Source organism: Phaethon lepturus, unplaced genomic scaffold (assembly GCF_000687285.1).
Source record: "Phaethon lepturus isolate BGI_N335 unplaced genomic scaffold, ASM68728v1 scaffold18069, whole genome shotgun sequence".
In the NCBI taxonomy this organism is placed as follows: domain Eukaryota; kingdom Metazoa; phylum Chordata; class Aves; order Phaethontiformes; family Phaethontidae; genus Phaethon; species Phaethon lepturus.
This window is the reverse complement of record NW_010564322.1, coordinates 2,187-15,147: the sequence shown is the minus strand read 5'-3', so window position 1 is coordinate 15,147 and position 12,961 is coordinate 2,187. Positions and strand designations below refer to the sequence as shown.

The window sequence follows — 12,961 nt, the reverse complement described above, 5'->3', positions numbered from 1 at the left end:
CCTGCTGTGTGTTTAATGATTTCTGATTATTTTATTGCTTTTCTGCGTCTTTTCACTTTCTTTTTTTCAGGTGAAGTTTTTGTATTGAATGATGGTGGAGAAGTTGACTTAGATTTGGGAAATTATGAGAGATTTTTGGACATCAATCTCTATAAAGATAACAATATCACCACTGGAAAGATATATCAGCATGTCATTAATAAAGAAAGACATGGAGATTACCTTGGAAAAACCGTTCAAGGTGATATTTTTAATTCTGTAGGATACTAGATACTGCTCCTTGCTGCATCACCTTATTCCTTTCTTCTTGCCAAGAGATATGGGCATATTCCTCCAATGTTGGGCTTCAGGGTTCAAGGAAGGGAGAAATAGAAGAAGGAGCTAGTAGTTTCCTTTTGACTTTCTGGTCATTTTTCCCCTTTTGCATGCAAAAACTGGTATATGGGCCTAAAGGAAGACATGCTTGCCGCCTTTGGTTTTGTCTTGCAGTTGTTCCACACATCACTGATGCAGTTCAGGAGTGGGTAATGAATCAGGCAAAAGTTCCAGTGGATGATGACAGAAAAGAGCCACAAATTTGTGTAATTGAGGCAAGTATGGAACGTTTTAGGATCTATATCTGCAGTGAATACAAAAACCTAGCTTGCTTTCTCTTTGCTACTTACTGTAAAAACGTCAGACTGAAGTTACGGAGCACAGCAATGCAAAGACACATTTTATATTCTTTGGTTTGTTCTGAGAATGATAAGTGTGGTCTTATCCCTACAGCTTCTGTTTACTTGACTAAATCCCTTCTAGGATACTGCTGAAACTGAGCTGCTTAAGAGTTTATTAACTTATAAAATTAAAGCAGCCAGTTACTGTAATGTGAAGTATCTATTCCAAGATACAGACATTTGACTGAAGCTTTACACTGTTAATAGTATTGAGAAACCTTGTGTAATACCTGAAATCTCCCATGGTCAGTAGGAGAGCCTGTAACGTTCTAGCTTTCGATGTGACTTGAAACGTCCATGTTGTTGCTTGTGGTCATGTTTAAAGGAATATGTTTAAACACTGTATAAGTTAGTTTTCCACTTTCTGGTGTTATTTTTAAGATCTTTGGAGGCAACTTTGTTAGCTGGTGCTCTGCACAATGGAAACAATGAGTTTTACCCATCCTTAGTAGGGCATTGAGACAACTGGAAGAAAGGCAGTCAGTAATTGCTATTACTGCTGTATTACTATTACAGCAAAAAAATACAGAAAAAGATTATATCTGAGAATTTGGCAGAAGAATATGTCATAGATTTAATGCCAGAAGTGACCACCGTAATCAACAGTGTGATAAAATTTGTGATCCAGGTCACAGAATTGCTCAGTGCTTCTTACACAGAAGAATCTGCCTTGGTTAAAATATACTTATTGGCATAGCTATAGATCTTTTTTGTGTGATGTGCACAGTGAGAGTCAACCATTTCATTTAAAACAAATGTAAAAAACAGTAAATACTGAAGTTGCTCAAGAACATTAATAAGTGATGGGCTTGTCAGTCCTTTAACTTCAAGCTTAATTTTCTGTTTCTTCCATGTAAGGCGTGGTTTTTGGTTTGTTTTTTTATTTTGGTTATAGCTCCAGTCTGATAAAAATATTTTTCTGCAGGACTTTAAGGATAATTGTAATGTTTTTCCATGGCAAAATCCTAAAGAAGTTAGACTGACTATGAGTCACATACAAATGTAGTTGTCAGAAGTTTTTCTGGTACTGGGTGAACACAAATACGCAATTCTGTCAAAAGCCACTTGGTGGCACAGAAGGATCATTCTGAAATACAACTACTTCATAAGACTTACGTGCTAAACACTGCTTTATTCAGTGCTTAGTCTACTACTACTAAAGCTCTTTGTGTCTTTGAAAGACATCTAATTTCTGTCTTTATAAATAAGTTTTATCATGGCCTTAGTCTTGGGTTTTGGTTTGGTAATAAATAGTTGAAGTGTCTTATAATGTCAAGTATTATTTCATGTTGTCTGTATGGCATTTACTGATGTTGGAAAGCTATGATAATAATGCTAAATGTCTGTATCTTGTTGGTCACAACTGTTCATTAATCTGACAGACAGGAAAATAAAGTTTTTCTGTGCAAAAACCTTCACATCAGATTAACTATTGATTACTTTTTCACCACTTTGAAGGCAGTGTGAAAGAATGTATTATTCAGTAGCACCACACATGTTCCTGTGGGAAGCTTATGTGTTTGTTTTAAAGTGGATATAACTGAACTGGAAAATTGTGTTATGTTTTCCACACGAAACAATGTGCAGAATAGGTAAGGATTCTCTGCAGACTATATGCCTGCAAAGTTCAATTGTCAATTTTTTTTAAGATAAAAATTCAGAAAACTTATTGAGTATCTAAGAGGTAGACTTTTCTTTTTTCTTTTGTTTTTGCTTTCTGCTACTCTGACGTATCCAAGCTTTCTTTTTCAGCTGGGTGGAACCATTGGAGATATTGAAGGAATGCCATTTGTTGAAGCATTTAGACAGTTTCAGTTCAAAGCAAAAAGAGACAACTTCTGTAATATCCATGTTAGTCTAGTACCCCAGGTAAGTTATTTAAATTAATAAAATAGATTGTACTCAGTATTGGGCTTTATGTTTGTTTACTTCTCCCATTAACTCTCTCATGCTGGGGGGTTTTAGAGACAGAGATATGAAACCCAGCAACACTGGGGTAAAAAAAAGCCTTGGTAATTACTTTATTGATGTAAGAATCTGTCTTAGTATTCCAAGTTACCAAAAAAACCCCTTATCAACACTAATTTATCTAGAATGCTAAATACAGTTGTGCTTTGCACTGGAAGGTGCTGATACATTATGAACCCAGTAAGAAAGGCACTCAGACTCTCTAAGGTATCATTTAAAATTTTATTTGTTAGAGCTAACACTATAAGGAGAGAACAGTATAAATGACCTTACATCTCTTTCGGTGGTGGGAACCCCGGATGATGTAGCATTGAATGGCCCTGACGTGCAGCATGCTGGGCAGACCACATCTGTAGAAGAGATTCTCCACTTTTCGTCACTTGAGCTAATAGATAATTTTCTTACAAGGAAACAACTGTATCATTTTTACTGTCAAACAGAAAGGGTGTTCTCAGAAGAACTTCTTGCCACATCCCTAGGTAAAGGCAAGGCCAAGCAGGTGTAATTGTGGGTGCTTCCTGGGAGCCGCCTGCAGGCTCATCGGTTATAACGATATGGCTGAGTTTGTCCTGCGTCCAAAGGGATTTGTGCCATACAGCATGGCCCTGGGCTTCCTCAGCCGAACTCTGATGTGGGTCACTGACTCCTCGATGTACAATGGTCTTCCAGTCAAGACCACTGCAACTTTTTGAGCAGGGCTAAAAGTATTTTCCCATTTGAACTCCAGATTTTTCTTCACAAATAGGTTTTCTTATAATTTTAAGAGGTAAGTATTTACTGGGGATATTTTGGTAAGCAAAGGTTGTTAATGATGATGTAATTGCACCTTGTACAGATAAAAAGAGAATTATTAACCATTACAGCTCTGGATTAGAGGATTGATTTGCAATTGGTAGGATTGATTCTGTGTATTTGAGAACACAATTATTTACTAAATCTGATTATTTCCAAGGACAGTCACTGAAGGCTTTGTGCTGTGTTGGACATTCTCCATTTATTAGGAAAATCCAACTTTTTGAATATTATTATTCTTCTACGTGAGCCAATTATATTGAAACTTTTTCTCTGACCCCTCCCCACGCCCCCGAAATAAATCTCTTCTGAATTATGGCCATGTGGTTTCTTCAGAGAATTTCTTATATAGGTAATAACAGTGGTGCCATTTCTGTTCCTGGCATATTCTGGCTCTGTTTGGATATGTTTACTTCCTGCAAGTATTATTACTTGCAGTGACTTCTCTTTTTTAAGCTGTAACTATTCTGTTAGTAGATGTTAGTTGCTATTTGAGCTTTCAAAATATGTCTTTGCAGCCTAACGCCACTGGTGAACAGAAGACAAAACCAACACAGAACAGTGTTCGAGCACTGAGGGGTCTAGGCTTGTCTCCAGACTTGGTGAGTCAATAAATACAGATTTTTATTTATAGGTCACCTAGAAGTGTCCTTGCATAACTTGTGTTCAAAGAATAAGCCTTAGTCTCCCATGAGAGACAAGATTTTTAGAAGACATGCAAAATGTATGCTGCACTGCTTTGCTAAAGCCGTAGGAAATCAAATTACTTAAAATTCACTGTAAGTTAGCTTAAATTCAACTAACTCCTTGCAATCTCTTGGGACTCTCACTATGTTCTTCTTCTAAAGGGATCTTTGCAGAAAAAACGTTCTGCACTGCTAAAAATAATCTAAAGTCTCAGTTAATTTTGTGGGAAGACCTAGAATGCTTCTAGATTCTGACATTCTTTCACAGATTTCTTTTTATGCATGATTAAGAAGAAGCAATCCTACCTTTGAAGTGCAGCCTTTAAAAATATTCCTGTTTGGAAATATAAAATGTGTGGGTGAATCTTCAAATCTTCCTCAATTTCTTTCATAGAATCACAGTAGAATCACAGAATAGTTTGGGCTGGAAGGGACCTTTAAAGGCCATCTAGTCCAATTCCCCTGCAATGAGCAGGGACATTTTCAACTAGACCAGGTTGCTCAGAGCCCCATCCAACCTGACCTGGAATGTTGCCAGCAATGGGGCATCTACTACCTCTCTGGGCAACCTGTGCCAGTGTTCCACGACACTCAGTGTCAAAATTTTCTTCCTTAGATCTAGTCTAAATCTACCCTCATTTAATTGAAAACCATTACTCCTTGTCCTATCGCTGCAGGCCCTGCTAAAAAGTCTGTCCTCATCTTTCTTATAAGACCCCTTTAAGTACTGGAAGGCTGCAATAAGGTCTCACCACAGCCTTCTCTTCTCCAGGCTGAACAACCCCAACCCTCTGAGCCTGTTCTCATAAGGATGTTCCATCCCTTTGATCATTTTTGTGGCCTCCTCTGGACCTCCTCTAACAGGTCCATGTCTTTCCTGTACTGAAGGCTCCAGAGCTGGACACAGGACTCCAGGTGGGGTCTCACCAGAGCGCAGTAGAGGGGCAGAACCACCTCTTTTGACCTGCTGGCCACGCTGCTTGGGATGCAGCCAGGATGTGGTTGGCATTCTGGGCTGTGTGTGCACATTGCTGGCTCATGTCCAGCTTTTCATCCATCAGTACCCCCAAGTCCTTCTCATCAGGGCTGCTCTCAGTCCCTTCTTGTACCACATACTGTAGTGAACCTAAAGCCAGCAAGTTTAACCTCATGCCAGTTGGCAAATGATGACAAATGCTCAACTCCTTCCATTCTTTCTCCCCAGTGCTCTAGTAATGAGTATGTGCTTATTCCCTGGATGTGGTCTTTGCCTCCTTGGCACTTTTCCTTGGGAGCAGAGAAAAGACATAAGCAGACTCTAGCTCCGTGTTGTGATACCTGTCTGCCATTGATGTTGATCTGCTCGGTCAAGTGTTGGTAGCAGTGAAACCAGGGCAGCACAGCTTCAAATGCCAGTAAAACCCCAGTTCAAACTTATGCTCATATCTTCCTGAGCTGCAGCTGGTACAGCTGACAACACACTCTGTTTCTAGATCTGCTTCAAGGAACAGGAAAGGGCGATTTTGTTCTTTTGTGTGAGGCTGCTTGTAAAGTCAAAGAATATTTTACTTACCTGATTCTGTAAGTTGTTGAGCACTTTCCATTCCCATAAAGTCCACTGAGAGAAAAGGCTTCCTAGCCCTCAGAAATGAAAGAATAGTCACTGCTGCTGTATAATATTTATGTCCTTAAAAAGGAAAAAACCATTCTTAAAAGAATAGTCACACAACTAAATTTTGTGTTGTGCTTCTTTCGGAATTTTTTCTTTTTTGAACTCTTGCATTTTACATTTATCAAAAAACATGTTTATAACTACAAAACCAATGGCTGTATAAATAGGGTATGTGAAGGATGTGTTAGGTAGCTTCACGTTGTTGTGACCTGGTAACTGTAATCAGCTTGTGGAAGGACTTTTATTAACGCAATGCTGCTCTATATTCAAAGCCTCAGGGCCTTAATTTCAAAATCCCTCTTGAGGTGCTAATTGCATATGGAAGGTTGCATGTGATTTTTGAAGTCCTTTAAGATAATTGTCAGTGCCTGACTCCCTGACTCTCTCCTTCCCCCACCCCCCAAGCTCCCAATTAATTTTTAAAAGCCTGTTAAGTGTGTGTGTGCATGTAATAAAAGGAAAACAAGACTAGTCACTCACATCTTGAGTTCTTGCCTGGAGCAGTTCTGGGACTGCCAGAAGCACAGTACTTTTTTTTTTTTTTTTTTTTTTTTTTTTTTTTAACTGCTGCTGTTGACTGCTGAAGCATAGAGAGATTACACTCTGAGCACAGCCTCTTGGTGCTGTTGTTAAGTTGCTTGGGCCCTGCTTCAAGAAAATCTTTAAATGGTTGCTCTTTTGGGCAGGGGCCCAAGGCCAAGTCAGCGCATGGGGAAGCTCCTAGAACAGCAGTCAGGAGGGCTTCCTTCATAAGCTGAGCTGCCAGGCTGCCTAATCTAAACTTGGCTAGACCCATTCTTAATACCTGCTGCCTCACTGTTTGGTCCCAGGCTTCCCTGAAGTGGCATGCTGGGTCAGTCTCAGTTGTGTATCTACAGGAGCCTTTCTGTTCTCCATGGTGTGTTCTAAGTGCTTAATGAATATGCTGTATCTGCAGATTTAACGGACTCTGTTACAGCATTTTGAAAACTGATTATATGCTTGTCAGTGCTGCCCTATTCAATTGAATTGTTCCTCATCTTTGTATTCTGTTTCTTTGAGATGCATCTCTGCCAGTTATTGTAGTTTTGTATTTTCATGCTAATTCTGATGTTTCTGATTTTTGTGACTGCATTAACTCATTTGTCTCACCAAGATGGATGATAGATTTCAAAGTGGATTTAATCATATGCTCATACTATCAAGGTTTATGAATTATATTTTCAAACATTACCAAATTTTTAAGTATAAATTGTGCTTAATTGAATAGAATATACAGATTGTTTCATAATTCTTTTTAATTATATTTCTTATTAGAATGTGTACTAATTTTCCCTCACACTTGGCATTGTTTTTCTGTTTCTAAAATTTCTTGCAAGGATAGGGGACGTTAATTAGCTACACTGATACTGATGAAGTCTAAGCTGCATTCTAGCAAGGCAATCAAAGATCAGCTACATGTTTCTGAAGAAAAAATGGCTTAATGCATTAAGTAATTGCATTTGCTAGAAAGATGGGGAAAAGATGAGTTAATCTTTTAACATGATCATCCTACTTTCTGTTATACCTTCAGGATTCAAAGTAACTTAAGGTAGTAGACTGAGTAATCAATAGGCACATTGATAGAGCAGTTCTGCATTTTGAGCTAGTTGCCTGAAATGACATAGTGCAAAAAAACCCCTTCCGACAAACACCAAAACACATGCTTACTTTCATTATTGATAAAAATTATCAATATTTTCTAAAATTCCTGAATTTTACAGGTATCAACAAAATAATAGCAGAATAGCAAAATTGCACCAGGAAAAACCCCACAAAATTATGAAATAGTTTTCTCATCTTCAGCCTCCTTTTTATCATCATGTGCAAATTAAGAATTATGAAAAGGTGCTGAAGTACTGAAATACTAGAAAACATGCATGTAAGCAAAGTATTATTGCTCTAAATTTAGCTGATTCATACTTAGAGACCTGCTAGACTTTAGGTAACAGGTATTACAATAGTAGCTACGGGAAAGGAGAACATGAGGAAGCACTATTACAGAGAATGCCAAAGAAAGGTTAGTAAAAGTGGGTCAATATGGGCAGGTGACTGATTTACTTCTGCTTTGCTAGCAGATATTTGTGAGCTGTGATATATTGTAGAACTCCAAAAGAGGGGAGGAGGAAAAAAGGGCACATTTGTGCCATGCTTCCAAAGGAGATTAATTTATCCGTGAATGGTATTGAGGATCTTCTCCTGGTTTGCCTAGTAAATATTTAAGGGTTTTCCTTCTGTTCTGACAGATTGTCTGCAGAAGTGCAAAACCTATAGAAATGGCAGTGAAGGAAAAGATTTCCATGTTTTGCCATGTGGAACCTGAGCAGGTCAGTACTTTAGTATTTTATTTGTCATTATTTAAACATGTGGGAAAGCATGCAAATATTTCTGTTTTCAGCTGCATTTCTGTTTTAAACTTAAGACTGTTTCATTAATATGTAATATGTAATGTTCTACAATTTTTGTCTTGCTGTCTTGTACACTATAACACTTTAAAAATATTGGGAGTTTATATGTTAAATTTTATGTCAAACGATCATTAATAATTTAAATGCATGTTACATAAAAAAGTTAATAAAAGGAGTAGATATTGAGTGTGTGGCTAATTGCTATACATAGTTGTGAAAACTGTGCAGTTTCAAGCTGTAGTTGGTTATTGTCCATAAATCATCTCAGGTTGTTATAATAATGGATGGACAAAGTGTGGTTAAAGCTAGGGGTTTTGCTTATGTCCGTAGATCATCAGAGCCACATGAAGACTCAACATGCCCTTTAACATGTTTAGAACGTAACTGTGCAGTAGATATATCTTTTTATAATTCATGTGTGATTTTGGCCTTAATAGTTTGTGATTAATTGCTATTTGAATATTAATTTTGATAAATCGAATGCTCTTTAATATTTTTGCAAGTGAGAGCATTTTACTCTTCAATGTAATGAATAATATTAGAGGGATCGTTGGTGCCACAGTTACGCTGTGTTTCAAATATGTATCAGTGTTGACCTCTCTCTCTGCAGGTGTATAAGAAAAAGCTTTTTATAGTAAGATTCCAGATGAGGACATAGAGGGCAGTGTGGCCACTACTCCCCATCCCACCTTCCTTCCATCTTACTGTCTGTGGAGGACAACATCCTTGAGCTAGTTTCTGGAAAATCCTTCAGAAATGCCTTTATGGTTCCTCTCCAGCCAGAGAGAGACAATTGGAAGTTCAATCAAACAAAAATGGTGTGTGCTTTTCTGGCATTATCAGGCCATGTGTAAGCGTGTACATTCTTGGATTCCGACTGCAGTTATTACACCAGTCTAACCGGACCAGGAGTCCCATGTGTTAACTGCATTTCCCTAAGAACTCCTTGGCAGGGAGGGAGCTGTCTTCATAGCACTGTTTTTTCCCCAACGTTGTGCCTTTTAGGGTAGAAGCTCAATAGTTGTACCAGTCACAGCTTTCATGAGAAGCTGAGTATATGATCCTGGGCAGAGTTCTGCACTCTTCTTGTGCTGTTCTGGCTAGCTCAAATATCTGTCCACTGTGCTGCATTGTGTAATACAGGTGTGTCCCTGGCATTTAGACCCAGTGGTCTGAACTGGGATGCTGCTAGGCGCCATACTGTATTGTAGCCTTTTTTTTTTTTTTCATAACTGTATTCATCAGAAGTCTGCAAAGCCATTCTTAAGTCCCCTCAGTGTCTTAAAATTAATGAACCATTTCTGGATTCCAGAAGACACTGGCCACATGCCGATATATTCCCTAGAATGATCCTGGTTTTCTTGTGAACTGAAGGATTAGACGCATCATGAGTCTTCTTCCTGGAGCTATGTGCAATGCTGGTAGAGAAGAAGCTACAGTTTATTTTGTGTTTAGAACAGCGATTTACAATCTCAGGGAGATCAATCTTTTCAGTCCACCTTTCCCATTTTTTTTGCTGTTGTAGAATCACAAAATACTTGAGGTTGGAAAGGAGGTCATCTGGTCCAACCCCCCTGCTCAAGCAGGGCCACCTAGAGCCAGTTGGACCATGGCCAGACAGCTTCTGAATATCTCCAAGGAGGGAGACTCCACAACCTCCTTAGGCAGCCTGTACCAGGGCTTGGTCACCCTCATTGTGCAAAAGTGTTTCCTTATGTTCAGAAGGAACCTCCTGTGTTTCAGTTTGTGCTCATTGCCTCTGGTCCTGTCACTGGGCATCACTGAATAGAGCCTGGTTCCATCCTCTCTGCAACCTCCTCTCAGATATTTCTATACATTGTTGAGATTTTCCACCCATAGCCCTGAGCATTCTCTTCTCCAGGCTGTACAGTTACAGCACTCTCAGCCCTTCCTCATAAGAGAGATGTTCCAGTCCCCTAATCACCTTCATGGCCCTTTGTGGGCCATGGACTCTTTCCAGTATGTCCATGCCTCTCTTGCACTGGAGAGCCCAGAACTGGACCCAGTAGTCCAGGTGTGGCCTCACCAGTGCTGCATAAGGGAGAAGGATCACCTCCTTTGACATGCTGGCAACACTGGATATTGTTGGTTGGCTCATGTGCAACTTGGTGTCCACCAAGACCAGTTCCTTTTCTGCCAAGCTGCTTTCCAGCTGAGTGACCCCCAGCATGTACTGGTGCCTGAGGTTGTTCCTTCCCAGGTGCAGGACTTTGCACTTCCCCTTGTTGAACTTCATGAGGTTCCTCTTGGCCCATTTCTCCTGCTTGTTGGCAGGATGGCAGCACAACCCTGTGGTGTATCAACGGCTCCTGCCACTTTGGTGTCATCTGAAAACTTGCTGAATGTATGCTTTGCCCCATCATCCTGATCATTAATGAAGGTGTTAAACAGGACGGGACCCAGTACTGATTCTTGTGGTACTCCTCTAGTTACTGGCTTTCAACTAGACTTTGTGCTAGACTAGACTAGTTCATCACTCTCTGGGCCCAGCCATTCCGCTAGTTTTCCTCACCATCTGCTCATCCTGCCTATACATGAACAGGTTGTCTATGAGGATCTTGCAGGAGACAGTGTTAAAAGCCTTCCTGGAGTCCAGATAGACAATATCCATTGCTCTTCTCTCATCTGCCAGGCCTTCATCACAGAAGTTTATCAAGTTGGTCAAGTATGACCTCCCCTTGGTGAATCCATGCTGACTACTCCTGATGATTTTCTTGCTTTTGTGTGCCTGGAAATGGTTTCCAGGACTGCCACAAGTAATCCATGAAGACCACATGATATTTTGTGCACAGACTTCCTCAAAGTGGATTTTTTTTTTTTTAATTTGCTTTTATCAAGTGAGTCTTCCCTCCTTGCTTCAATGTATGTACCACCAAAACAAAAGCAGTGTCTTCAGCTTGTTTCAGGATTATAACAGTCTCCTTAGTCAGCTATAGACAATCTGTAACCTAGAGCAGTTAGTGATTCTTTCTTGATGTCATATCCCTAGGATGGTAGCTGCAAAGTTTGGAAAAAACAGTTGAATAAGCCTTATTCCTACTATAAGAGGGCTGTGGTTACCCTATTCATTTTGCTGTTGTATGGGCACATAGAGAGGCACGGAGCAGCATGCATGTGTACATACTTATGTGATGAACAGAAATAACTCAAGGGTAACTAAGCGAGTATCCTTTACTTCTTGTGTACCAGGGAAGAAAACACTTGTACTCAGGATTCTGAACTCTGTGGTCTCATGTAAACCAAGTACAGTGAATGTAACTGCTAGCAGCTTGGACACCATTTATAAATATATTCTTAACTAAATGGTCCTTGAGTAGACCAGCCTTACTAATTAATAACTAATTCACTAACAAAATTCTTTTAGGAGACTTTATCGCAACCTAATTGGGTCTATTTTGTTAGGTTCCATTTGTGTTCTTTCATTCCGAGTTAATATTCTATGCATTTCTGAGAGAGGGAGAGAAAAGTGTTAGCAAGCATGACTGCTTCTGGGGCCAGATGTTTGTATTAAAACTGATGCCTTGATAGGCTTGACAAGCAATTTTTGTATGATGGTGTGATGAATAAGTGGATTTAGTGGAACCTTAAATATTAGCTGTCCTGCTCTGCTCATTCAAAAGAAAAGTATTTAAAAATCAGAATGTATGTAGAATATGAAACACATGTAGTATACAAAAAACAGAATGCATGTTTCCTGTGAAAAATTTTTAGGTAAGTCTTTTATGTTACACTTTTTTTGTTAGGTGATATTTATCCATGATGTTTCTTCCACTTACCGAGTACCAATCCTGTTGGAGGAGCAAGGCATCATTAAGTATTTTAAACAGAGGTTAAATTTACCTATTGATGACCAGCCAAGTGATCTTCTAATGAAATGGAAGAAAATGGCTGACAGGTATTCTAGCTCCTGCTGCTTTTTCTAGAAGTGTTTTAATTCAAGTTAGGTTTTTAGCTGCTGTGAAGTCACCAAACTGGACTGGGGTCAGTAGCATGCTGGTGATCAATACTTGTGACCAGTCTGGGTTTAAAAACATTGTCAGTTTTGAGATTTTTAGAAGATGTTTTATGAAGCTAAAGATAAGGCAAAACACTGTTAAAATGTTTTCTTTGTGGAAATTGGTGTAATAACTGAAAAACTTGTTTTTGTCAGATATGAAAGGTTGCTGAAGGTGTGTTCCATAGCACTCGTTGGCAAGTACACAAAACTAAGTGATTGCTATGCATCTGTTTTCAAGGCTCTGGAACACTCTGCGCTGGCAATTAATCACAAACTGGATTTAATGGTGAGGATATTTCTGGATTTTGCTTTCAGGAATACTTTGAATATACTCTACTAGTTCCTGTCATGTGAGGCAGTTTTAATTCATGTGGAAATTAGAAAATGAATCATGCAGATAAATACAGACTGGCCAAGCATCTCATTTTTTTAAAGAAGTGTTTACAGATTTAATTATTTTATTTGGAACTAAACTTATCTGAAAGGAATGCTGCAACTACCCAGAACTGGATCTGATGAAAAAGCAGACTTTACCTACAAATTTATATTTACTATCAAAGGTAGGTTTCGTTTGTTCGCATGAGACTGCTTTTATGTTAATGAGATTAGCTTAAGGACAGGAGAAAATAGGTAAATTGGAAAGCAGTTTAGTTTCTTTTTCAAAATCTGGTGCCAGAAGCTGTTGCTCTTCATTTCAGTTAATG

General features: G+C 39.0%; 1 protein-coding gene across 1 annotated transcript in view; it reads left to right on the top strand.

Moving 5' to 3' along the window:
* The window catches only part of LOC104626829 (CTP synthase 2), a gene marked incomplete at its 3' end in the record, with an annotated part of 15,033 nt that extends 2,490 nt beyond the window's left edge, over positions 1 to 12,543 (top strand). The window contains exons 2-8 of the mRNA XM_010294852.1: positions 71 to 241; positions 490 to 590; positions 2,469 to 2,585; positions 3,995 to 4,078; positions 8,078 to 8,158; positions 12,004 to 12,155; positions 12,411 to 12,543. Of these exons, the coding sequence (XP_010293154.1) occupies positions 71 to 241; positions 490 to 590; positions 2,469 to 2,585; positions 3,995 to 4,078; positions 8,078 to 8,158; positions 12,004 to 12,155; positions 12,411 to 12,543 (839 nt within the window). The remainder of the gene's footprint in view (positions 1 to 70; positions 242 to 489; positions 591 to 2,468; positions 2,586 to 3,994; positions 4,079 to 8,077; positions 8,159 to 12,003; positions 12,156 to 12,410) is intronic.
* Positions 12,544 to 12,961: the final 418 nt, after the last annotated feature.